The following is a 27,077-nucleotide window of genomic DNA, read 5'->3' as shown; positions in this document are numbered from 1 at the left end:
CTTGAAATTTTGTTTGGTCCTCTGTAATGATGAGCCTCATCAGGATCACTAAAGTCACATTGATAATGGTGTTGGTGACAACCACAACTTATCTCGTTCCACCTGGAGCACTGTCTGATGAGAGGTTCTTAGCACATTGTCTCCAAACCTTGGGACAACCTGTATGCCATTACTTCTGAGTAAGTTTATCACACAGGGACATTGTTTGGGGTCAGGCTTTAGATGAAACATGGAGCTGTGGCCTGGCCTTTGCTGCATTCCTGTGGAACAGCGAGTGAACAAGTTGGCAACATAGCATTGGTAGAGTAGTGTGAAAGCGAGCTGAACACGCTGCGCTGCACCAGGAAGCCACAGTTCTGCAAACTCAGCCCAGAGACTGGACAATGGCTCAGCGACTAAAGCCACTTGCTTCTCTTCTGAGTTCAGGTTTCCAGAGCACATGTTGGGTGTCTCACAGATACTTGTAACTCCAGCTCCAGAAGATGTGACATAATTCTTCTGGCCTGCCAGGTGGTGGTGGCACACGCCTTTAATCCCAGCACTTGGGAGGCAGAAGCAGGCAGAGAGTGAGTTTGAGGCCAGCCTGGTCTACAGAGTGAGTTCCAGGACAACCAAGGCTATACAGAGAAACCCTGTCTTGAAAAACCAAAAAGGAAAAAAAAATCTTCTGGCCTTTACACACACACACACACACACACACACACACACACACACACACTTTTCTTTTTAAATCCAAAACTCAGCCCAGATCTCCATAGAAGGTGCTAGACTCTGACTCCTTCTGCTCCCCGTGGCTCCATTTGGTGGTCCACAGGCAATGTACGCAGCCCCTCATCTTCTGTCTCTAAATGGGGCTTTGAAGACACAGTTGTCTAGCTTGTAGTTGTAGGCAGAATTTGATGTCAAGATTAAAGTCGCTTTTCCTAGTGGCATTAAAGATGAAGCAGCCAAGGAAGGAGAGGTAGTAACTATCTCGTAAAACGGAAGTGCTCATCCAGGTAGACTGTGATCAACGAGACCTTCGTAGCTGAAGGCAATCTCCACCAAGAAGCCTCCCTGGCTTCCACTCCCCTGTAAACTCATGTTGTTGGTCTCAGCACTCACCTGGAAAGCAGTTGCCATCCATTTTATTCTGTAAGATGAAAATGAAGATCACGTTTTCCCTGCAGACTTCATGATTCATCAGGTAGTATTTTCAAACAGGTGCTTTATATAGACAGTAGAAAAAGCCATTCACAGGCACAGGGCACAGGATGCTAAGCCTCAGTAGGAAACAGGAGCCTTTCATGCTGTAGAAAAGGGTTAGGAGGGTTTACACAGCGGCCATGAAAGCCAGCCACAGATAATGAGGAGTTGAGTGGATTGGGAGTCTCCATGATCGGAAGCAGTGCTGTCTCTTCCACCAGATGAGGAGCTAGCTCCCTGAAATGGGGAAAGGCTTGCCTTGCTGGCCTGAGCTTAGACAGCCACTCCAGAGCTCAGGGTAGACACATGTCTTCCATCCCTCAGACAAGCGGAACGGTGGCTACTTCCAGCAGTGGCAGCTCCTGGACCGCATCCTGCAACAGATCGTCCTCCAGGATGAGCAAGGTGTGGACCCTGACCTGGCCCCACTGGAAAACTTTAATGTCAGGAACATCGTCAACATGTGAGTTATGCCTGGCCTCCACCCTGGCCTCTGCCATCCATCTTTACTTCTCTTCCACTCTGGATTCTTCCAGCAAAACTTCAGCTCCCTCTTTAACCCATGTGAATGTTCAGGAACTCTGTTCATAGTATACAAAAGCCTTTTCCAGTGTGGTGGCTGAGTTAGCAACTTTGCTTGTTTCTGTAGCAAAATACCAGGCCAAATGAATGGAGGAGGGGTGCTAAGGGCATTTACACAGAGCACTAGCCAGTGGGCTACAGCTCATGAGCCAGCAGAGTCCTCCATGGAGCACTAGCCAGTGGGCTACAGCTCATGAGCCAGCAGAGTCCTCCAGTTTGAATTGAGGATTATTTTGCTTTCCCCCCCCCTCTCTCTGGCATGTTTTTGCATATATCGTGTGCATGTGTCTTCTTGGATTGCAGAAGTCTTTAAAATCATTTGAAGCTACTGTAAATGAGAGGGCTGATTCAAGTGTAACACAACTTTAAATGTCTTGGATTTAGCCTTAATGCCTCTCCTCTGAGGCTCTAGAGAGCAGAATAGAAATGTGTGTGTGAGTGGGATGGGGGGAGTATCCTATGCATATGTGCATGCAAGTGTATATGCATACATATATATATATATATATATATATATATGCACACGTATATATGGCATACATGTATATATAAATGCACATTTGTGTGCATTCATGTGTGTATGCATGTGTGCATGCATGTGTGCATGTGTGTATGCCTGGGCATGTGCGTGGTATGGCTGGCTTTTCTCTTCTTGTCTCTGTTTCACTCTCCTCTGACCCTTTCTGTATCCCAGATCTACTGTCTAACACAAGTTCCCAACAACCTTCAGGACGCAGCTGGGGACGGGAGGCAGGAAGGAGGGGGGGAAAAGGTCTAAACTCAGGCTATGTAATAAAAGGCTTCCTGCTCTGTTTCTGCACTTGAGTACCTGGGGATCTTTTAGAGTTCTCTGTTAAGAGCCTTTCTCTATAGAACACAATTCATGGACCATGCAAGAGGTTCCCTACTCCCATCTGGCTATGTCGCTGCTTTGGGTCCTCTTACCAACTCTTCCTTCCCTGGCAGTACAGTGTATACTAACCTACAGTTTGATGTTTCCAGTTATCTCCTAATTGGACCCCTGGGTTTCATTGAAAAATGGCATCAGCCCAGCTCACCCACTCGGGCTTCAACTTCACTTGCTTCACTCACACAGGCTCTTGTGCCAGCAAACCCCAGGGGTGCCCATGGGTCTTAGCACATCCACACTGTTTGGGTTGATTAGCTCTTCTTTACCATCTGCATTTGCCTCGTAGAACCCAGTCTACCCTGCATCCCTCCCCAGTCAGGGAACATAATCAAAACCCTGTCCACTCCCAAGGATCCACTCGTTTGGATGGTAAAGGATGTAGCACCCCAGTGATCACAATTGTTGCCCTCCAAAGCAATCTTACTATGGGCTGGCAAGATTGTTCAGCAAGTGTAGATGCTAGTGGCCAAGCCCGATGAACTGAGTTCAATCCCTGGAGTCTACATGGTGGAAAAAGAAACTGAACTCTCTGAGTTGTCCTCTCTGATTTCCACATGCAGTAGCATGCAGTACATACATAAACAAACAACTACTGGGCTATCATGCCAGGAGCCAATCCCTCATAGCTTTAGGGTCTGAGGAAAAGGTATTTTTAACACCTATTACAAGAGCGTGCTATGAACGAGGCTGTCCCATATCTTAGATGTGCCATGATCACATTCTGCCAACCCTCTGCTCTGTCAGGGTGGGCACTGCCTCTACCCTTACACACTGGGATAACATCTCTGGCTCTTAGAGATTCTACTTATATTCTTCTTCTTCTGCATTGCTCTACTTATAAAGGTGTCTGTGTGAATACATGTGCATGTGATGTGTGTGCAGTGCATGTGTGTACATGCATGTGCATGCATGTGTGTATCCATGCCATGCATGCATGTGTGTGCTGCATGCGCATGAGTGTGTGCATGTACGTGCATACATGTATATGTGCATTTATGTGTGTGTCCATGCCACGTATGCATGTGTGTGTGCTGCATGCATGCACATGAGTGTGTGCATGTACATGTGTGTGTGTGCATGTATGTTTATGGAATTGCAGACAGCCTAGATTCAGTCTGCTATCTTACAAATGCCTCTCATTCCCATCAGCCATCACACAGGCTAGGCTGCTGGATTGAAAGATGACTCGGGGTCTTTCCTGTTTTCATGGTCCCCGAGGAGGCAGAGTGAGGAGGGTTGGGATGGGGACCTGGGAGGCATCTGAGAAGCCAATTCTTGGACAGATGAGAGATCAGGGTCTTCCTCCAGGGAACAGAGATGCCTGCCTTCCAGGAAGAGGAGAGGTGACTGTCAAAATCATGTGGTCCTTCCTCTTCTCAACAGGCTCATCAATGAGAATGAGGTGAAGCAGTGGCGGGACCAAGCAGAGAAGTTCCGGAAAGGTGAGAGGGTCTGCCTAAAGCAGCTATACTCCCACTCCCTGCCCTCTTTCCCAACCTGCCTGGGACCCCAATTCTCTCCCCTCACTTTCTCTCTGGGCCCATTTCCCTCCAGAACACATGGAGCTTGTGAGCCGGCTGGAGAGAAAAGAACGGGAATGTGAGACCAAGACACTGGAGAAGGAGGAGATGATGCGGACGCTCAACAAGATGAAGGATAAACTGGCCCGAGAGTCCCAGGAGTTGCGCCAAGCTAGGGGACAAATGGCAGAGCTGGTAGCCCAACTTAATGAAAGCTCAGTACGCGGGCATCACTCCTTCCCCATTTAGATAGTTCAGCAGCCTCGTGAGTTCTGGATCTGAGTGGGTGGAGCAGGTGTGGGGAGAAGACAAGAACCCCCAGATGAGGGAGAAGAAAAAGGACGACCTTGGGCCACAACCGCAGTGGCTCTTTAGTCCATATGGTGAACACATTATGTTAACAAATTAGAGGAAGAAGAAGGCCCTTCCTCTGGATGACAATGTCCCCAGAAGTGTATCTTGGACAAGAGAATGTAGAGAGAATTTCTGTCCCTTCCCTTTGGCTGAATGTCTTTGTGCAGTGAGGATCCTGCACTGCTGATGTTTCCTCATCCTGATGTTTCACAGTGATGGTTTGAGTGCATGCATGTGCACGTGCGCGAGTGTGTGTGTTGACTGCAGAGGGAGAGAGGAGGGTAATGTGGAGACTCCATTAGCTCAAGATGAATGTACTACCCTGCATTTCTTTGTCTTCCCACAGATCGGCCCGGTGTCTTCCCCACCTCCCCCTGGAGGTCCGCTCACCTTGTCTTCCTCCACAACAACCAATGATCTGCCTCCACCCCCACCTCCTCTCCCCCTTGATGGCTGCCCACCCCCACCCCCACCGCCCCTCCCTCCCGGAGGGCCTCCCATCCCCCCAGGTGCCCCACCCTGCTTCCACTCAGGCCCGCCCCCGCCTCATGACCCCTTCTCCAGCAATGAAGCCCCACTCAGGAAGAAGCGCATACCCCAGCCTTCTCACCCACTGAAGTCCTTCAACTGGGTCAAGCTGAATGAGGCAAGTCACTAAGGGGCTGGGCAGGTCTGTGTTCTGTACCACGCTCTGATCACCTTTGGGTCAGGGTTAGGGTGGGCACGATGGGTACTGGGAGGGGGTGGCTGGAGTCAGGTGGCTCACTGCTCCCACTGAGGACACCGACACTGGGAGAAATGCTTGTTGCAGACCTTACAGTTACTGTCAAAGCCACTTGCCAATGAACCTGTGTGTGCTGAGGGTGAATTGAGAAGCAGACCTTAGGGAGATGGCTCAGTGGGCAACAGTGCTTTACCTGTAAACATGAGAGGCTGAACTTGAACCCATCATCCACATTTAAAAAAAAAAAACAGTTATGGCTGTTTATGCTTTTAACCCCAACATTGTGGGACAGAGACAAGGGATCCTAGGAGAATGCTACACCCTGTCCTATCCAAAGTGACAAGCTTTCAGTTCAGTGAGAGATCCTGTCTGAAAGAATGAGGCAGAAATGATGAAGAAAGAAATGGCACAGCCTTGTGAGAACTTTGGGTCTGACTGACTAGGGTATGTAGCCGGAAGTGCTTACAAATCTGGAAGATAGACTAAGAGATGGCTCAGCCACTAACCCATCTTACTGTGCCTCTAACTAATTGCCACCAAGGAAATCATTTGCCTGGTCTATTACCATAGTTTGATCGTCCATCATGGAATCTAAGAATCTGAGTTATTAAAGCACTCGAACCACCTGGAAGAGCATTTCAAAGGAAGACCCTGAAGCTTAGAGACTGAGCTACAGTCAGGGAGCCTGGACTAGGCCCTCCGCACATGTTACACTTGTGTAGCTTGGTCTTCTCGTGGGACTCCTAACAGTGGGCTCAGGGGCTGCCTCTGACTCTGCTGCCTGCTTTGGGGACCCTTTTCCACCGACTGGGTCATCTCTTCCAGCTTCAGTACGAGGGAGGAGCCTAGCCTTACTGCAACTTGATATGTCATGGTTGATTGATATCCAAGGGAGGCCTGCCAGTTTCTGAAGAGATATTGCAGAGGAGTGGATTGAGGGGGCAGATGGGAGGTGCAGGGAGGGGCTGGGAAGACAGGAGGGGACACTGTGGTCTGGATATAAAAAAGAGAAAGAAAATATTTTTATATATCCATGTATATGTAGATACAGATATAGATTATTTACATATAGATAGAGCTACAGAGAGAGAGAAAGAGAGAAAGAAGATAGTCTCCTGATAGCTTCTCTAGGCAGCAGCTTGACCTACGCATGCTCCTTTGTGACGGGGCAGTGAGAAAGCCACAGGCCAGGAACACATAAGCAAGCAACCCAAATTCTAGAACCTCGAGCCAGAAGCTATGTGGAAAGCAAAAGATGTTAATTTGTACTTGCAACTTGTAATTTGTTTTTTAAAATGTGGTAAGTGAGGGACAGGTGAGACTGCTCAGTGCATAAAGGTGCTTGCTGTTAAGCCTGACAATCTGACTTGGGTCCCTGGAACCCATAAGGTAGAAGGAGAGGACAGACTCCTGCAAGTTAACTTCTGACCTTGACACATGTGTGTAGTGGTATTTGTGCCTCCCCCACAAAAATATAAACATAATTTTAATGGAATATGAAGGACTAAGTAGATAACTCAGTTGAAAAAGTACTTGTCACACAACCCTGGGGACCTGAGTTTGATCCCTAACATTCACATAAAAAAGAAGAGGAGGAGGAAGAGGAGGAGGGGGAAGAGGAGGAGAAAGAGAAAGAGAAAAGAGGAAGGAAGGAGAAGAAGAAGAAGGAGAAGGAGAAGGAGAGGGAGAAGGAGAAGGAGAAGGAGGAGGAGGAGAAGAAGAAGAAGAAGAAGAAGAAGAAGAAGAAGAAGAAGAAGAAGAAGAAGAAGAAGAAGAAGAAGAAGAAGAAGAAGAAAAGAAGTAATTGTTGGGCATAATAGCATGGGCTTGATCCCAGCACTGAAGAGGCAGAGGCAGGAGAATCTCTGAGGCTCTCTGTCCAGCCAGCCTAGCCTACCTGAGTTCCAGGACAATGAGAGACACTGTCTTTATAAAGCTGAACAACTCCTGAGGAACACCGCCTGCAAATGACCTAATCTACACATTCACAATGCACGAATACATGAGCAGGTATGCCTCCCTATATGTGTATCCACAGCTATGTACACATATGCATGCCCTCATAACTATATTAAAATTATAGGATGTGGCAGGGATTGAGAAGATACAGAGTGGTGAGATGCCTCCGCCAGTGAAGAGCTTGCTGTGTAAGCCCAGAGACATGAGTTCAGTGCCAAAAACCAATGGGAAGGGGGAGGCAAAGAACTGACTCTACAGAGTTGTTCTCTGACCACCACAGGCACATGCTGTAGCCAAAACATGCCCATGAACACACATCATACACATCCCATACACACAGCAACAACAAGAAGAAAATACAAGACAAGATCATCAATAGCTTCTATGATATTGTTCATATCCCAGGAACTTAGGCCAGAGATGACAGTGTTGGAAAAATCACATTGGAGCATTTAGGTGGATACACCAGGGAGATATGAGGAAGGTTATGATGTGGTGATTATGAGAAAGGACTGGGCTCTAGGATGCTTCCACAAAGGGATGAAAGCCCGGGCAGATGTGGGGGACAAGCTGTGTTTGGGAAGCAGTGAAGATTGGGGTGACTGGTCTGCCATTCACCCAAGCACTTGAGCCCCTCTATCTTTGCTCTGATCTCCAGGAGAATACAAGAGACTAGAAGCTTCAATCTCATGGCCTCCCCGAATGACTCTGTTGCTTCAGTTAGCTCCTCTCCTGGTCTTCTTGACTCAGTTCCCATCCCTCCCTCTATGTCTGCCTCAGACTTTCCTTTCCAGGAGCCCAGTTTCTTTTTCTTTTTCTAGTCTCTTCCTCTATCCTACATGTGTGCTCCTGAATGCACTCATGCATGTGGGCGTGCGCACATGTACACACACACACACACACACACACACACACACACACACACAGTGGCTGCTTCTACCACAAAAAGAATCTGTCTGTGTTGGCTTTGGCCAGTTGCCTATGTCCCTTGCTGCTGTGAGCTTCCCAGCCCAGCATTCCACATGAGGGTCTCTGGCCCTCGGAAGGCCACAGGAATGTCTCCTCCCTCCTGACTCTGGCCTAGCCTCCCCTTTTCAGAGTTTAAGAAAACAGAAGTGAGTGAAAGGTACACTCCAAATCTGAGGAGGAGATGTAAGAAGGGGTGTTAGGGAGGTTGCCTGCTGACCTGGAGACAGATGGGAGTAGGTGACCGGGTAATTTTAGGTCCAAAGACTAATGTTCTAGATGAGAAGAGGATACTTGGAGGCAGGGCTGTATAATGAGGAGTGATCTCCTATTCTGTGCTTGCCCTCTACACTCCCATCCTCCTGGGCCATCAACACCACATTACACGGTTACTGGTGCAGTTTGGGCTTCTACAGACCCTAGCACAAGGGTCCTCCAAAGACAAACAAACCAACAAACAAATAAAATGGGATGGTGCCTCAACCGAGAGGTGGAAACTGTAAACATATGCACCCATTGCAAACATCAAAGATGGACACACCTTCCCTGGCTCTGACCAACAGGAACTTGAGACAAATTTTGCTGATCTGAGCAGAGTTCCTACATGGGGCCAGCATATCCCAAAGTTTGGCACGTGTCCTCTTTTTGGGAGCTGGGGAAAGTAGGAACAAGATCCTGGGAAAGAAAATGACCACCTCAGATCCAGAAAATGGAATCTCTACACAGGCCCAGACTATCCCACATACATGTGAGCCACAGTGCTTTCAGGGACTCCATTAGAACAGGCCTGAGGGTGCCCTCACAGTATTGTCTTTGGTCGAATAGGTGCCCCAACTCTCCAGCCCTTGCAGTGATTTCTCACATACTTCTATGTGGCCTCACATGAAAGGGAGAGATGACAAGATGTCTTCTGTCTCTACCAAGAGTATTGTAGAAGAGGGATGTTGGAGAGGAGTGATGTTATTGAACCCCTTTCTGCAAGTCTGAGAGATTGGCCACTAAAACATGTGCCTTTGGGGACTAGTGGTGTTAGGGAAATCTTGGTGGCTCTGTCATGGAAGACTCATGTCAATCATGGTCCTTCTCCCTACCCCGAATCTCAGGAGCGTGTCTCTGGCACCGTGTGGAATGAAATTGATGACTCGAAGGTATTTCGGATTCTGGACCTGGAAGATTTTGAAAAAATGTTCTCTGCGTATCAGAGGCACCAGGTAAGATTATATCCTCTAGTCTCTTGGAAATTGACTTTCCTATCTTGACTTGCACACACACACACACACACACACACACACACACACACACACACTCACACACACACACACACATCTACCTACAGAGATGTTAAGGCTGTAGGGAAGAAGATTGATGCTACTCTGCTACTTCATGGGATCAAGACTGTGGCTGGGGCCTGGAAGGCCCTGCTCTGGTCTGTTGAGTCTCTGTGTGCGTGATGGCCACAGAGAAGGGAATGGGGGTTGTTTTGCAGCTAGCTACAGGTCTAAAGTGATAAGCTCTTGTAGGGATCTCCAGGGGTACTGATTTTCAGCCCTCATCTTCCAATACTGAGTGACTTTGAAGATGTGTGGGGCCCTGGAACCCGAGTACAGCTGTCATGCCTGGAGGCCTTCCACAGGTCCACCTGGTGATGACCATCAGGGGCTCTATATCTCTTACTTTCTCTGCATGTCTTCTAAGATTGGCACACTCATTTCTTCACCTCTGCTTGGCCCAGGACTCCGGCTTTGAGGATTTCTGGTTACTCAGGGGTCCTGAGCTCTGGTTGGTGACTAGTTGCTGAGGTCTGCCTCCAAGAGGTCTGCAGAGGGTACACTATTTTGCTTTTTACCAAGTCTAGACCTGGAGATGACTCCTTATGAGGCAGTCAGCGCCAAGGTCATGTGGGGCCCAGCCAAAGGAGTACTGTGGAGTTGGCACTCTAGCCCTGTCTTGAGGTTCCAGATAAAACAACTGATTATTTATTTGATTTAAATGTGGGTGCCTGTGACATCCTATCCTCTGCTCTTAATTCCAAGCAGCATTTTGACTCATGCTGTGGTTAAGCTGGCCTGGTCATGGGCGGCAGTCAAGGCTCAGGACCTGAGAAGAATTATGTGAACACCTGTGTCCTGAGCAGGACTGGGTGGGGCTGGGGTGTGTGCAAGTATCAGGCATGCCTCCCTTCACCTGTGAGTCATTCTCTGGGCTTTTGGACTGGCCTTTCCAGACACTAAGGCCCTGAGCTGGGATGGGAGACAGTCAGGAAAGAATTCTTATGGGGCTTAAGGCCTCCCAGCTTACTGAGAAGTGAGTCTGTCTTAAAAACCTCTGATCTGCCTGCTTCCTGCTGCTGGTCCCCTCCCTCACAGCTCACCTGGGCCTTGCTTCCATCAGCATCTAGAACTAAAGTCAAACTGGAGCAATGCCAAAAGTCAAACTTACCTGCTCACTACCTCTCTGCGTCTTAGGGCCCCAGGCCATGAGCCACGAAGCAGAGAAGGTCCCGAGTCCTCTATATTCTAAGTAGGGTCTGAGCCCTTGGCTTCAACTCCATCAGTGTCAGGAAGAAAGCCTCAGGACAAGCTGTGCTCCCCGACGGTCCTCTTAGACATCGGAGAGGGAGGGAGAGGGGTAAATCCAAGGTCACCTGCTTTTCCTGATCCAAAGATGGGGACTATCACAGGCTTCAGTTCTCCTGGGTAGAGGAACATCTTCCATCCACTCAGCAGGTTCTCAGCAGAGGCAAAGAAAGAATGACTGGCCAGAGATCAGGGCCCAAGTTCTCATGTTTGGGGGCTAGTTGGCCCAACTGGGTGCCTTCCTGGTTCCCAAGTGTCAGTCTGCCTGGTGTTTGTTTCTTTGGGTTCTGTGGGTGCACATCTGCCCTGAGCTGCTGTCCACAGCTCTTTCTGGGTTCCTGTCTCCTGTTCCTGGGGACACAGAGGACAGAACAGAGACCAAGGATGCCCACATTTGTCTTGATGCTCTCGAGTCCCTGGCCCGTTGACTAACATTGTGCATGTTTAATTCTCTGATGGCTGTGGCTGCTGCCTGCCTAGGAGCTGATAACTAATATGATTCTCAGCAGGTGAGTGAACATTCTGTCTCCTACCCACTGTCCTGGGCGATAGCCCAGAACTGGGTCCATGAGAGAAGGCTTGCCGTCACTGTCTTCAGCCTTTATCACTCGTCCATGTAGGGTTGCATGCAGGAGGGTCCCCAGAGAGAGAGAGGAAATGTGAGAGATGGAGGGACTGCAAGCAGACCTCTGCCAGCTGCGGAGGCGAATGCCTACACAACTGAGAAGGCTTCTAGGTCTATGGTATCAGCTACAGGTGCCAAGGCAAGGCTTGCCAGCATGACTACACATGTTGGGCACTGAACAACTCCAAAGGGAAAAATCCACAAAGACAATGGCGTGCCTGGCAGGCCCTGGAGTTGTGTGCCTTGGAACATGTGCTCTGGGAAAATCCCTAGCTGCGCTAGAAAGGCTCCCAATCTCTGACCAGGGGCTTCCAACAGAAGGAGGGTCCGGGTCTTTGACCTCTGCCTACTGGTACCCCAGAAGTGAATTCAGCATGGCTCCTGCCTCCGTTTTTTCATATGACCTTGTAAAATCCTTTAGCCCTGCCACATTGAGATAGGCTGGAGGGCTCCAGGAGTTAGAAGCTATGGCCTTATGGGGGTTTGAATCAACTTCCCGTCACAAGCTTGGGGAGGCTCTGGGTGGGTATAGATGTCTGCTAAAGCAAACCATATTGCCTGAAGCCACAGAGATTAATTATGGCTTCCATTTGGACAGCTCCTTTCCTGGCTTTCCAAGAGAGGCCGAGCTCTAGAAGGAGGACCCTTCACGACCCTCCATCTTTTCTAGCCCAGGGTGGTCCTAGATCCTCTCTTAAGAGTTGGTGGTTAAACACCCTTCCTCTCACATCTTCTCTTTCTCTTTCTTTATGTCCACTGGGTTAGGGGCATCCCCACACTGAAGGAAGGGTGGGTCTGGGTGGTGGGCATGAAGAGTAGGGCATGTACCTCAGTGGTCCCCCTGTAACTCATCATTTGCAGAAAGAACTGGACTCCATGGAGGACATCTACCTAACCTCCCGCAAGGTTAAAGAGCTGTCAGTCATCGATGGCCGGAGGGCCCAGAACTGTATCATTCTTCTCTCCAAGTAGGTGCTCACCTGTAGCAGGGAAAGGGATCCTCCAATGGGTGGCGGGGGGAGGATGTGCATAATTCGGTGGCAGAGTGCTTGTTTGACTGCCCAGCGTGCACCAGGCCCTGGGTTAAGTCTGAACACTGCAAAACAACCAACGTCGACATTGAGCCGCAGGCCGGGGGAAGGTAGCAGAGGAACAGGGGGTCATGCTGGCCTTGCGTCTCTGACTTCCCCTGGAGGAGAGACGGGTGGGTGCTGATCTGTCTACCCTACAAGCCCATGTTAGGCTGCCGCATTGTGCTCTGCAGACAGGAAACTGCCCTGTCCACAAGGCTCCAGTAAGCATCTGCCAGTGGAGCTATCCTAAGCCCATGTAGGGCCCACGCTGCTTAGGCCTGGGAGCCACATGATCTCAGCCTGCAAACATTTCCCTGGGCTTAGGAACAAACAAGCAGTATCCGTGTTAACAGCACAGCTTCTGTGTGGGGCCTCCCCCACTCAGGGTCAGGGGCACCGCCTCAAGCTCTATTCTTAGTGCCGCCTACAGCCTCCTCTGGGACGTCTGCCCCCTCTGCCCTCCCACAAGTTCCCTGGCCTGAGTTTCTTCCATTGAGTGGGGTGGGGGTGGGATGGGGGTGGCTGGTTCCCTAGAGTTCTCAGTGGGTGTGTACCTGGAGGGGTGGATGAGCGGGGAGGGGGTAGTCCTAGGAGGCTGGTGGGAGCTGGGTGGGAACCAGGCACGGTCAGAGACGGAGAGAGTTCTGCTGCCCTCCAGCTCTGTCCTCTGTGTAGATGCTGGAGACATTTAAGGCAGGAGGGAGCAGTGGAGGAGGAAACGGAGATGGCCAGAATGCCTCTGCCTGTCTGTCTTAATCTCCTGTGTCTCATCAGTTCTGAGGACGCTCGAGTAAAGCAACAGGGACTCAGGCTCCGATGAGAACTAATACACTCATTATTGGATATATGGAGTGAATCGTATTTCCTCTTTATTAAAATTAGACTCTATTATGAAGTTGGCCTGGGACAGCTTTGTAGAGGAGGGGGGAGAGCAGGTTCAAAGTGAGGGATGGAGAGGAGAAGATGAAGCCATACTGTATGGAAAGAAGCCCCAGGGGCTGTCCCAAGAGCCAGGCCAGACTGCTCAAGGTGGATTCGTTATAGGTTGAAGCTTTCTAATGATGAGATACGGCAGGCCATCTTGAGGATGGATGAACAAGAAGACCTCGCTAAGGACATGCTGGAACAGGTGAGGACCCTCGGGAGGGGAGGCCACCAACATGGGGACAGCTGTGCTGCTTTCTTCCCCATCGCAGAAAGGCTGAAGGACAGCCATGCTGCTTTCTTCCCCATCTCAGAAAGGCTGAAGCCCTGAGGTTGAAAAGACTTAGATCTGAAGACACTGAGAAGGTTTCTAGAAACCCCCCTGGACTAGCCTTTCCTACAGAACAGACCGCCAGAGAACTTTGTGATCCCAGCAAGGTCTCAAGGAAGAGTCAGGGTAGCAATGGTCATTTCCTCATCAATTCTTCACGTTAATCCATTGATGGTGTCCTTTAAGAAAGACCAGGCAAGTGACAAATATGCATGCTGCCAACTGGACTTTATTAAAATGAAGAGCACAGTTGTCAAGCATGCATGAAGTCCTGGAGGTCCACAGAAACTGAGTATGGTGGTGCACATCTACAATCCCATACTGGGGCTTGAGGCCAGCCTAGGCTTCATGAGACTCTATCTCAAGAGATGAGCTGGGCTACTGGAGGGAGGATGGCTCAGTAGCTAGCAGCACTTGATGCCTGCACACGACCAAGGTTCATTTCCTGGTACCCATATGCTGCTCACAACCATTCATAATGCCAGTTTCAGGGATCAGACCCTCTCTTTCTACCTCTGTGGGCACCAGGCATACACATGGTGCAGGCATGAATGCTGACAAAACACCCATACACATAAATTAAAATAAATTTAAAAATATAAAAAAAAAATGAAGAAAAAGAGCCAGTGTCCGTCAGAGAATATGCTATTTTTTTCTCAGGTGATAGCAAGGTAAAGTGTAGATAATATTTTCCAAGAATACATGTAACAAATGGTGTGTGCTCACGGTAAGGATCATTGAGAAACTAGCAAAAGAAGCAGTTTTGAAGCCGGGTGGTAGTGGTGCACGCCTTTAATCCCAGCACTTGTGAGGCAGAGGCAGGTGAATTTCTGAGTTCGAGGCCAGCCTGGTCTACAGAGTGAGTTCCAGGACAGCAAGGGCTACACAGAGAAACCCTGTCTCAAAAAAAAAAAAAAAAAAAAAAAAAAAAAAAAAAAAGAAGCAGTTTGGAAACTGAGCCCAAGACTTGAACCATTGCTTTCTGGAAGATGGTATCTGGCAGCTTGTGAGTACCAGAAAGTCCCAGTGTCGGTAGTTACCAGAGAACCAGCGGACCACAGCAGAGGAGCATCACACTCCCACTCGTTAGCTAAGATTAAAGAGCGATGGCCACACGCTGATGAAAAGGGAGCAGAACGACAATTACCATTCATCTCACTTTATAGAGTTATTGGGCGTACATGGTAAGGCTAAACATGTGTCTGCTCTGTGACTCAACAATCTCACTCTTTGGCACATACTGAAGCGAGGCCACTATAAATATTAAAAGACACACACAGACATAATTATAGCAACTTGGTTTATTAAACCTCCCAGAGGGTGAGCAATGCAACTGATCATTCATAGGGAAGTGGAAAAACTGACTGTGGTACACCCCTTTCGTGGGATACTACTAAGCAGTAAATAAAGAAATAAACCAGTGTATACAGCATACATGAGTCTTAGAGGTTATATTGAGTGAAAGATGCAAATTGAACATAGTGATGTGGCTAATTTTCTGTGGCTATGTCAAAATCTCAGAGACCAGTAAATCTATAAATAAGAGCTGGCTTGGCTCATGGCTCTGGAGGCCGAAAGCATGGTGCTGGATCTGCTCGGCAGCTCGTGAGGTCTTCAACTGTCCCAAAAGCATGGGAGAGGGCATCATGGCAGGAGACAAGCGGAGGCTCTAACTTGGATTTCTCTTGCTCTTATCAGGCCACTAATGTCATTACTAGGGTCTCACTCTTGTGCTCTCATCTAACCTGAATTATCCCCAAAAGCTTTCCTGCTAGATGCCATTAACATGTGGATTGGAAGGTTTCCACGTGTGAACTCTAGAGGGATACTTTCCAACCGTGACTCAGGGATGAAGGCACTGGCTGCTCTTCTAGCTGACCAGGGTTTAGTTTCCAGCACCCGCTTGGAGGCTCACAAACCTCTGTAACTCTGGTTCCAGGGGATTCGATCCCCTCTTCTGTTCTCTGCAGGCACTGCACAAACATGATGCATTCACATACTCAGGTAAAATACCCAAGCTCACTATGTAGCCAGGCTGACCTCAAAACTGATGGGTAGAGCAGCTTGGCCTCCATTTGCTAGGTAACTCAAGCTTGCCTGGAAGTTGGTATATAGATGGGGCTGGACTTCAACTTGCTATGGAATCCAAGCTATTCTCAAAAAAATTGGTATGTAGCCCAGGCTGGCCTTGAATCCTCCTGCCTCAGGAGGCCCCTCCTCATACTGAGCAGAGGCAGTGCACGAACTTCTCTACATTGTATGGACTGTATGTCAGCTTCCCATCTGACTCACACCTGCTCTTTGCAGCTCCTCAAGTTCGTCCCCGAGAAGAGCGACGTTGATCTCCTGGAAGAACACAAGCATGAGATAGATCGGATGGCGCGTGCAGATCGCTTCCTCTATGAAATGAGCAGGTCAGATGGGCACTGGGCAAGGCAGGAAGGAGGAGATTCAGGGCCTGGCTCTGACAGTAGGGTGCCAGGTATAGAAGGAGAAATGGGGTTCAGGTAGCAGCTCTGGCCAAGGAAAGGGAAGGAAGAATCGCCCAGGAAAAAGCTGGGGCTTCCTTGGAGCCATGGGTTCGCCTGTGACTTTGCTCACTCTGTCCACAGGATCGACCATTATCAGCAGCGGCTACAGGCCCTCTTCTTCAAGAAGAAGTTCCAGGAACGCCTGGCTGAGGCCAAACCCAAAGTAGAAGGTAGGGCTGGAGCCTGCAGTGCACACCTGGAGAGAGGACATGCCTGGGGATTGGCCAATGGGACAGAGGGAAGCATCTACCTTCCCCTGACTTCAGAGAGATGCCCAAGTCAAGTACAACATTTAAAACTATGACATTTAGATTTTTGCATCAGGGTTTCATGTGGTCTAGGCTTCCAGTTTACTAGGTAGCTGAGGTCAGCCTTGAACTCCTAATCTTCCTGCCTCTACTTCCCAAGTGATGGAACTATAGGAGTGCACCACCAGCTTGGAACTATAATTATTATAGAGAAATGTTCTTGTCCATGTTGGCTTACATGCCAATCACATGAAGCTTTTCTCTGCCTTGGGACTGGCTCCCTGGGCAGGGGGTGGGGGTGAGGAAATCAGAAATGTAGCCAGCATCCTTCTTGGGGCTTGGCATGCCCAGGGTCATCCATTCTTTCCTACTTAGGAAGCACTGGGTTCACAAACTCTACTGGGCATGTTTGCTTAAATGTGAGATCATTAGAAGGCAGCAAGTTGCACAAGGTGGTCCCTAGAGGTGTCTGGGTGAGACAGGCCTCCTCTAGATTGCCATTCCTGAGATCCTTTAGGAATGTTATAGCAAGATGCTTGCCGTCTTTCCAATTGATCCCTTCCTTCCTGTCCCTAGTCACTCACTGTGTCAAAAAGCATATGCTTGGGGCTGCCTGTGGGGACAGTAGAGGAGCAGGGCTCAGGAAGCTGTAGGAACACTGGAGGGCAGGATGGCAGGCAGATATGTATACCTAGCAAAGCGCAAGCAGGAGAAACTGGAGACTCACTGGGAGTAAGGACAAGGCTTACAGGGCAGAACAAAACACAACAAACAAACAAACAAACCAAGAGACTCTTGGAGGCTCAGGGTGTCAGGCTAGGGGCATAGCAGAACATAGGCGCCCCCTGCTGGGCCATAGCAGGACATAGGGCCCCCTGCTGGGCACTCTCTGAGATGCCCAGTGCAGAGAGCAGGCTGGGCTTTCTCAAAGGCTGCCTTGGGATTTCTGGAGTAGGAGTGTGTAGAGATAAAGGAAGCAGTGTTTAGTATGTACACACGTATGCGTACAAGGGACCTGCAGATTGTAATAAAGAAGAGGTCAATCATCTCTGTGTTATCTCCTTGCCCCGGTGGAGGGCAAGGCCTTGTTTTCATCTACACCCTCTTTTTGCTGCAAGCCACTTTAGGAGCATTCAGGCTAAGGTGTGGTAGTCCACTACCTATGCATCTTACGTCAAACAAATGTGTGTGGTGGCCATTTGGAACTGTGGAGCCAGAGTAGCTTAGGCATTGGAAAGGGTTCTCCAAAGAGCAAGTACCTAAACTCTAAGAATCTGCCGGGATGTTCCATAAAGTGCCTCTTTCATATCAAGCTGCACCAAGAAAGACATGCTGGAGGGAACAAAATATTTGGGGCATATCAAACTTCTACAGGTGGGATCCAGAAGACATCTGTCCACTAGGGATGGCTGCTGTCCTTGAAGGGCTTGGGAACAGTGCCTGAAGGAGGACACACACATAGCCACATGAGGAGTTGAGCTTCTAGGTCTCCCAGAAGTAGTCACGAAGTAGCTAAGACTGAGCCCACCTCGGCTGGGCGCCGAGCCACTGACACCCACCTCTCGTCCTCCAGACAGGCTCTTGGGGAAGTTGCTTCAACGCGGTTTACCAGGTTTGACAAATTGCCCAATTCCACTTTGAATATATTCTCCCTATGAATACATTCATTGCTGAGTACACTAAAATTACCAATTCTCATTACAAGTAGATGCACTAAATATAGCCTGGATGAATGTGGCGGCAAGTGTAATATCTTTATGGATGCATTCATGAACGCATTATTCTCACGAGCGTCTGAAATGTCAGCACTGCGGATGGCAGTTTTCTCATCTCCCGATTTCCTCTCAACTCTTATCATTTTCTGTTTTGTCAACATTTTTAGCATTTTTTAAGGCTATCCCTTTGAACACTTTCAAACAGCTCATCAACCTTAGAAAAACTATCCCTAGCCGTGTAAACTGCTGAGGATTTCTGCAAGTAGGTTTTATTTATTTATTTATTTTTTTGAAAATGAGCTTTTTATTGAAATATGGCACACACAACTACATCTGTTTGTTTTGGGCAATTAGTAAGTTTCTCCCCTTCCTGTCCATGTAATCAACTCAAGGTGAAGAAATTGAATTTGCCCATGCTCTGTATGTATCCTTTCTGGTCCTTTGGTTGTGAGATTTCGCCTTAACAGCTGAGCATTTCTTCAGCCAAGCCCACTCCCCTGACCCCTGATACAGGATCTCTCTAGATAGCCTGACAGTCCTCAAACTTACTATTTAGGCCAAGCTGGCATCAAACTCACAGAGATCCTCCTGCCTCTGCCTCCCACCACTGCCTCGCTCCAGCCCTTCTTTATATCCCCCTTCCAAACATTCAAAAAATGTCACCCTCCTGGGGAAGCTTTGCTCTCTCCTCTTCAGAGATATCTTGATGTATGGATGAGCTTTTCTATTTTGAATTTTCTATAAATGGAATGATGTTTTATGAATGATTTTTAGATTGCTTTTTTTCAGTTTATTCCTTAAGAATTTCCCCCTAAAGGTGGTGGGGGCTATTGATCTAGGCAATGTCTGCCTTGGCATTTTCTAAGGCCACAGTGACAAACATCAGTTATCTGCGCAGAAGCTCCCCCTTGAGAACCAATGAGGAGTTACTTACAGGAGTGTGGGGGACTGCACAGCAGCTATACCGGAAGGTCTGAGCCCAGTATGGTTTCCCCATGGCTGCATAATCAGAACCCCTTCCCCTAATCTTCCCCAGTTTATATATTCTAGCTCCCCATCCTCCCAGACATCAAGGTCATGCAGCAATTAGGTAAGAATTACATACAGGTTTCTGAGGGAGTGGATGGATACATGAATGAGAGTTCCAGAACCCTACTTGCTGCCTCCTCCTGTGACGGAACACCAACCCTCAATAAACTCAGTAGGGACGATCATTCACAAGCAATTACAGCTAAACTGAAGACAGTGGTCTTGGGGGATGTGGATAGTGCTGTGCCACAGCTTAGCCTTCTGGTTTTGAATTCTCCCTAAAGATACATGTGGATACTCAGTTTTCAGCGCTGTGTTTTATTCCACTACAAGGCAATTTAAGCATTCTGGTTTGTAGTTTTGATAAGCCCGGGCTGGGGTCACTGGGGAGATTGCAAGTTGGTAAAGTGCTTGCAGCATACACATGAGGGCCTGGCTCCAGAACTCACATTTCCAAATCCTGAGAGCTGGGCATGGTGGCAGGCCTGTAACCTAGTGCCATGGATGCAGATTGGCAGATCCCTATGGCTCCCAGGCCAGCTAGCTTAGCCAAAGGGCCAAGGTTCAGGTTCACTGAGACAACTCGTCTCAAAAACAAGGTGGAGGGTGGTTGAGGACACACACACACACACACACACACACACACACACACACCCCACACACACACACTCGCACTGGGAACAACCTAAGTTTGCATTCACAACAGGGTTGGTTTTAGTCCATAGAATGTGCATATGTGTGATCTAAAGGCTTTCTGGACAACTCTCACTTATTTCTTTTTTTTATAATATCTTCTTCAGAGCTACTTAGTTTTTTAAACTGTCTTTGAAAATTCCTACAAACTGTTTGTCTAGGGTTTCCCTTTTTATGTGATATGTATTTGTGTTCACTCTGAATGTATGTGTGTATATGTATCAAGTGCATACATGTATGTACAGTGCACACTCCTGAGTGTACACACAGAGGCCAGAGGAACCTCAGACATGAGGTGTCCTCCTTTCTCTCCACCTTGCTTTTTTGAGACACAGTCTGTCACTGTACCTAAAGCTTATCATCTGAGCTGTACTGTCTGGTTAGTAAGCTCCCAGGATCCTCTGATCTGGCTGCTCCCCCCTCTCTCATTAGGCGACAGCCCTACAAATAGTGATGGCTGACCTTTTCCATAGGTGCTGAGGATTTGAACTCAGGTCCTCTTGCTTTCATAACAAGTGCTCTCACCCACTGGGGCATCAGCTTTCAAGCCCCAAGAACTTTTGTTTTACCTTCATAATGAGCATCCTCAGGAATTTTCAGTTCAACATAGGCAGAGACTACAGAGTGTTCTAGTCCTCTCACTATTATCTCAGAGCACAGGCACTGCTGTCTTCTGAGAAAGGTACCTTAGATTATCCTCTGACCTCCACATGCAATGTGTACATACATGTATATACCTGTGCATCCACATGAACATACATGCAAATACATACATACAATACACAACTTCAAAATGTGTCAGACGTCTCATAATAAAAAGATTCAGAAAGCACAAAATTTTCTAGGTCTAGAAAATAAAATTGCCATATCAAGTATGTATTCATAAAAAGTATAATAATCTTTATGTGCAGGACAAGATATTCTAAATCATTCTAGAGGTTGAATACTCTGAGGATACACTACCTTTGCCCTGAAGGTGGGGAGGGGGAGAAACGGAGGGATCTGGACCAGAGTCTCTACCCAAGAGTTGAAAAGGTAGCCCCTTTCGTCATTCTGAAGAGCCAGGAACCCTGCTGCCCTGGCTCTCTCTGTGCAGCATCCTGAGCTGTTCCTCTTCTCCCAGCCATCCTGCTGGCCTCCCGGGAGCTGACTCTCAGCAAGCGCCTGAAGCAAATGCTGGAGGTGGTCCTAGCCATCGGTAACTTCATGAACAAGGGGCAGCGTGGGGGTGCCTACGGCTTCCGGGTAGCCAGCCTCAACAAGATCGCTGACACCAAGTCCAGCATTGACAGGTGGAGACCTATGGGCTTCCTCACCCCATCTGAGACTCTCCTTCCCTTCTCTGACTCTTCTATCTCTCCATTCTAGCTGTCTTGTTCGTTTTAGATAGTTTAAAGAATTATTTTAGTGTGCATGTATATATGCATGCACGCATGTGTGTGTGTGTGCTCTCACACACATATGTTCAGTGTGCATGAGTGCAGTTGTCAGTGGTGGGCAGCAGAAGGTATTGGATGCCCTGGCATTGGAGTTATTGGTATTTGTGTGTACTCAGAACCAAACGCATGCTCTCTGGAAGAGCATAAAGCCCTCTCAGCCACTAAGCCATCTCTCTCTGGTCCAGTCATTGCTTTTCTTTTTCTTCACACTCCCCCTGTTTTTCTCAGCCCCCTCCACTCGCCAGTCCCATGACATAACTGTCACCCACAGGAACATCTCTCTGCTTCATTACCTGATCATGATCCTGGAGAAGCACTTCCCAGATATCCTGAATATGCCCTCAGAGCTGCTGCACCTATCAGAAGCTGCCAAAGTCAAGTAAGGAGTGCCCCCAACCCTGCCTTCACCGTAACCACACCAGCTGGCTTCCCCCATCTGAGGAGACACTAGGAAGGGGCAGCGTCTCAGCGTATGCTTTTAGGAGAAGCAGTTAGAGATGGTTTGCTCTCTGGGTTTCAAATTACTTCTGAAAATACCAAAAGAATGGAGAAGTAAGCCATGAACAGAAGGACAGCCATTAACAGAAGCATTAATTGAGACACTTGCACTGTGGGCAAATGGAACTTCAGCCTCATAGGGGTACAGCAGAGAACACCCTTTCTTGTTATCCCATGGTAGGCATGAGGGAGTGGGCTAGTCATGCAGGACACTGGCTTCGTGGCCTGGAGGGGGTATGGCTATAACTCTAACAGGCAGAGGGGGCTGATCCAAAATAAAAAATGCTCATCTGGGTACTGGAGAGATGGCTCAGAGGTTAAGCGCACTGGCTGCTCTTCCAGAGGACCCAAGTTCAATCCCAACCATCCATGTGATGGCTTACAACACAATCAACAATTTTAGTTCCAGGGGATCTAATGCCCTCTTCTAGCCTCCTCAGGTACCAGGCACACATGTGGTACACAGACCTATATATAGGCAAAACACACACAGACACACACACAGACACACACACAGACACACACACACAGACACACACACACAGACACACACAGAGACACACACACAGACACACACACAGACACACACACACACACATAGACTCACAGACACACACACAGACACACACACACACAGACACACAGAGAGACACACAGACACACACACAGACACACAGACACACACAGACACACACACACAGACACACACACAGACACACACACAGACACACACACAGACACACACACAGACACACACACACAACTTTAAGCACATTTTTAAAAAGCCCAATCAGTTGGAAGGATGGGATCCTGAATTATAGTGGGCAGGACACCCACAGCATCTGCTAAGGCCATGACACTTAACCTGTGGTCTGTGAAGAACAGAAACACTAAGGCTAACAGCTATCAAACCTCATGTAAGATAGTCTGTGCTATAACAAAACACTGGAGACTTGCAACTTAGAGAAGTCAGAAGTGTATTTGACACATGGCTTTGTGGGACTGGAAGTCTGAGAGCATGGCGCCATGCTTAGCATCTGCTTCTATAGCGTGGCAGCAGCATCCCAGGCTATGGCAGAGAATGAAAGACCACGATGCCATCTTAGAGACTCCACCATCATGACTAACCTCATCATATCAAAATTATCCCCCCAAAGCTCTACCTCCAAATACCATCAACGTATGACTTAGGAGAGACAGGCTGCTAAATGATGGTGGATACTGCCTAATTGTGATGAAAAGAGAGAAACCCAAGCCAGACGCCAGTGTGAGGAAGCTTTGGAGAGGGCTGGGGAGATAGTTCCATAGGCAACATGGAGGTCATACCTAGAATCCAAGCCCAAAACAAAACAAAACTAAAAACATAAAACACAAACACCAACAGACAACTAGACAGCTCCTAAGAATCAATCCCAGTCTGAAGACTTCCACATGCTTGTGCACATACACACCTTGTTGCTTGTGCACATACACACACATACACACATACACACATGCACACATGCACACATGCACACATGCACACAGAGACACACACCATGCACATGTACTTACACACACACATACCATGTACCTGTACTTACACTTACACACACATACACACACACACACACACAACTACAGAAGCTTTGTGAGACACAACATCTGGAAGGATCTATGGAGTGGAGCTTTCTGCTGACGTCTTACAGAATTGCCAACAGGCACACAGGGCAGTGACACGTCACAGCCACGTGTCAGGGGCTCAAGGGAGCTGGGACTCAAGGCTACATTGCTTGAAGCTGACCTTTCTCTGAACCATTCCTGGCCCCTCACATCCAGAGCTGATGGGTTTCTTCCCCTCCCCTGTGTCCCACAGCCTGGCAGAACTGGAAAAGGAGGTGGGCACTCTCAGGAGGGGCCTCCGAGCAGTGGAGGTGGTAAGTGAACCTGCTGGGCTTGGTGGGGGAAGCTCGCCAAGGAAAAAGCCAATGTTACTCCATCACTGGGTCTAGTGCCCACCCCAGCCCAATACACACACCGCTCAGACAGGAGAAGCCCTGTGTGGTGCATTCTGATGACCCAGGGCTCCTGGGATAGGAATGGGAAGGGGAGACAACAACAATGGAGAGAGCCTTCAGGAAAAGTTATTCACCTACTTGGTGTTTACCGTTAGACCCTCAAAGAGGGGCTGTCTGTCCGAGACTGTCTCTATGTCACTGAGCGGGAGATTTCCCCATGTTGGACTTAACTCTAAGACTGTCCCATGCTCATGTTTGATCATAGGCTTAGCTGACTACAGAGGGTGTCCGGTAGTGTGGCAATGGGGAACTGCATTCCCCTGAGATATCCCACCTTATCTGTTCCCTTCATGCCTGAAGTAGTAGAGGATCTGAGAGCTCCAGCATTGATGGGGACTTTGGTAATTTAGTCCTTTGAGGTGGCTCAAACAAGTCAATGGAATGGCCTGTATGAACAAAAGATATTTACCTCTTAATTTTGCAGGGTAGGTCATTCAAGACTGAAGTGCTGGCAGGACCAATGTCCAGTGAGGGTCTGATCCTCACCTGCTACAAAGAACAGACTTCCCTGTGACTCTTGTATAGGACCACTGAACCCATTCACAAAAGCCTTATGGCCTAGTCACTTGACAGGAGAGTCCAACCCACTACCTGTAGGTTATATGTACCCCAGGAGAGTTATGCATAGGGCTGACACAAAACCACAAACTTACTTAAGACATTACGAAAATTTTTTACAGTGACATTTTCCTACCCTGGTTGTGTACTTCCAAGTGTGCACTTTGTAGATGACAACATTGTCTCATAATGTCACAAGTTTGCATTCATCTGTGAGATTCCACGTCCTTGCTTCACTTTAGGATCTCAATCCAGGGCTATTGAGGACAGAAACACTGGATCCCAGCACCAAGCTCTGACCCTGTTATAGCCATTGCTGTTCTCCTATCTTCATAGCTTATGTACTCTTTAGGACATCCTCAACTCACTCCTTGTCCCTCACACTTGAGAACTAGAGAATTCCCATGAACTTAAGAATCTGAGGACCTTCCATGTGCTGCCCTGGGTGGTTGTTTCCATTTTGACAGTCCTGAAAAGTGCTACTTGGAGTGTGGATCACTGCCCACAACACAGTGGTGGCAATGGTCGAGAGAAGGGTGCAAATAGCTGTACAGACTGACAATTCTCAAAGTCCTCATTTCCTTTAGAATTAAAACCCCAGGCACCATCTTTCCCAAAGGCTTGTGTGACATCCTATGAGTGCCAAGAGGCATGCCTTGGCCGAAGTGCCATCTGTCTAAAATGTGCTTTATTTTTCCCTTCCCAGGAGTTGGAATATCAGAGACACCAGGCACAAGACCCCAATGACAAGTTTGTCCCTGTCATGAGTGACTTCATCACAGTGTCTAGCTTCAGCTTCTCGGAGCTGGAGGACCAGCTGAATGAGGCCAGGGATAAGGTAAAGATGGCCCCTTGCCTACTCTGACCCCATTGCTCCTCAACATATCCCTTTCTAGAGCTGGCATCTTCACCTGCTCCTACTGTGGACACAGACAATCCCAGAGCCTCAGACCCTGGAGAATTCCCATCTCCTCCCTCCTGAAGGCAGTCAATGACAACCTCATACTGCAGAGATCAGTGTCCACATCTTAGGCACTCAGGCACCATAAGCATCATTATTAGATTTTATTTTTATGCATATGTATGTGTTGGTGTGTGTGATCCTGTACACATGCATACAGAGGCCAGAGGTCGACTCAGCTGTCATTCCTCTGGAGCTGACTGCCTTGTTTTTTGAAACAGGGTCTCTCACTAGGACCTGGGGCTCAATGATTAGAGCAGACTGGCTGGCCAACAAGTCTCAGAGATATTCCAGTGTCTCCCTAGTGTTGAGGTCACACCAACACACCCATACTTGGAGTACTTGAGATCTAACTTGGGTCACAGTGCTTGCACGGCGAGCACTTTACTGGATAAGCCCCAGCCCAGCCCACCACCAGTATTTCATGATCCGTAGCCTACCTACCTTGTGAGTTTGCAGAAAGTTTATAGTCACATTCAACAGATGTGAACACTGAGAATCAGAGGGTTTTGGTCACTTGGGGGGATATCATAGGAGCCCAACTCAACCTTGAACTTGTCACTGTGAGGATGCATATGGACCCATGTGTGTCATTCTGATTGTCATTCTGAAGACCCAAGGCAGGAGGGCTGGACAGCCAGCTTCTTCAGTAGACTCCCAGGAGGGGCACAGGTTGCTGGTCCAGGAAGACTGTGTAGTGATATGTTTCCTAGACAGTATTGTGAGTTATGCTAAGACGGAGTCAGAGCAGTGTCTACTTCAAGTACAGAGTTGGCTGCTCTTGTCACCCCACTTGACTCTCACAATAGCTTCATGAAATGGATCCCCATTTTACATTTGAAGCTGAGTCTCAGAGGGGATAAGTAGGTCAGCCATCAACTGAGTCACCTGATGACTAGGTGACCTATGAGGGCCCTTTCTGTTCTAACCAGGTAGTTCGTGACATTAGAAAAGTCTTGCCCTGGTCAACATCAGGAGGGATCCCATATCTACACTATCAAAGACCTAAAGGTGGTATGAAGATGGACTGTCAAGTAGTCTCACCCTATGTCTCCAGAAGTCAGCCTCATGGTTTGGGGGTGAATAACAGGGTAGACAGGGAATGAACAGCCAACGAATTTTAGATTAAAGTTTTCACTGGTGAACCCTGGGGTTCAAACCACCTGTCTCGGAGCCTACAAGCCTGCATCTTGCTCTGGGCTCAGCTGGAAGTTGACTGTAGGCTTGGGCTCATCATGCTTCCACCTGTGTCTTTTACAGTTTGCCAAGGCACTGACACACTTCGGAGAGCAAGATAGTAAGATGCAGCCAGATGAATTCTTTGGCATCTTCGACACGTTCTTGCAGGCCTTCTTGGAGGCCCAGCAGGACCTGGAGGCCATGAGGAGGAGGAAAGAGGAAGATGAGCGGAGGGCACGTATGGAGTCCATGGTGAGCTGGGGCTGATGGGGGACGAGGTGCAGGAAAAGTGGGTGTGAGGGGGGATGCTCCTGGGAGTCTGGGAGGTAAAACAGGAGACAGGGGCACTTTCCACGGAAGAGAGAAACAACTCCCAACGTGGGGGAGACCATGTAAGGTGGGGAGGGTGGAGCATCTTGGAGAAAGGAAGCATGGTCCCT

General features: G+C 48.5%; 1 protein-coding gene across 5 annotated transcripts in view; it reads left to right on the top strand.

Moving 5' to 3' along the window:
* Positions 1–27,077, top strand: part of Daam2 (dishevelled associated activator of morphogenesis 2) — a 116,749-nt gene that overhangs the window by 86,867 nt on the left and 2,805 nt on the right. For 3 of the 5 annotated variants that reach the window (XM_031346512.1, XM_031346513.1, XM_031346509.1), the window contains exons 11-25: positions 1,510–1,648; positions 4,061–4,119; positions 4,232–4,416; positions 4,898–5,197; positions 9,304–9,411; positions 11,397–11,540; positions 12,263–12,369; positions 13,519–13,603; positions 16,037–16,143; positions 16,342–16,430; positions 21,069–21,237; positions 21,656–21,763; positions 23,738–23,798; positions 25,204–25,335; positions 26,719–26,889. In XM_031346512.1, coding sequence (XP_031202372.1) covers positions 1,510–1,648; positions 4,061–4,119; positions 4,232–4,416; positions 4,898–5,197; positions 9,304–9,411; positions 11,397–11,540; positions 12,263–12,369; positions 13,519–13,603; positions 16,037–16,143; positions 16,342–16,430; positions 21,069–21,237; positions 21,656–21,763; positions 23,738–23,798; positions 25,204–25,335; positions 26,719–26,889 — 1,964 coding nt within the window. The remainder of the gene's footprint in view (positions 1–1,509; positions 1,649–4,060; positions 4,120–4,231; positions 4,417–4,897; positions 5,198–9,303; positions 9,412–11,396; positions 11,541–12,262; positions 12,370–13,518; positions 13,604–16,036; positions 16,144–16,341; positions 16,431–21,068; positions 21,238–21,655; positions 21,764–23,737; positions 23,799–25,203; positions 25,336–26,718; positions 26,890–27,077) is intronic. The other 2 variants (XM_031346510.1, XM_031346511.1) reach the window with 2 other exon arrangements.

The sequence above is a fragment of the Mastomys coucha genome, unplaced genomic scaffold (assembly GCF_008632895.1).
Source record: "Mastomys coucha isolate ucsf_1 unplaced genomic scaffold, UCSF_Mcou_1 pScaffold3, whole genome shotgun sequence".
NCBI lineage: Eukaryota > Metazoa > Chordata > Mammalia > Rodentia > Muridae > Mastomys > Mastomys coucha.
The sequence above is the reverse complement of the archived record's forward strand: the minus strand, read 5'-3'. Positions and strand labels throughout refer to the sequence as shown.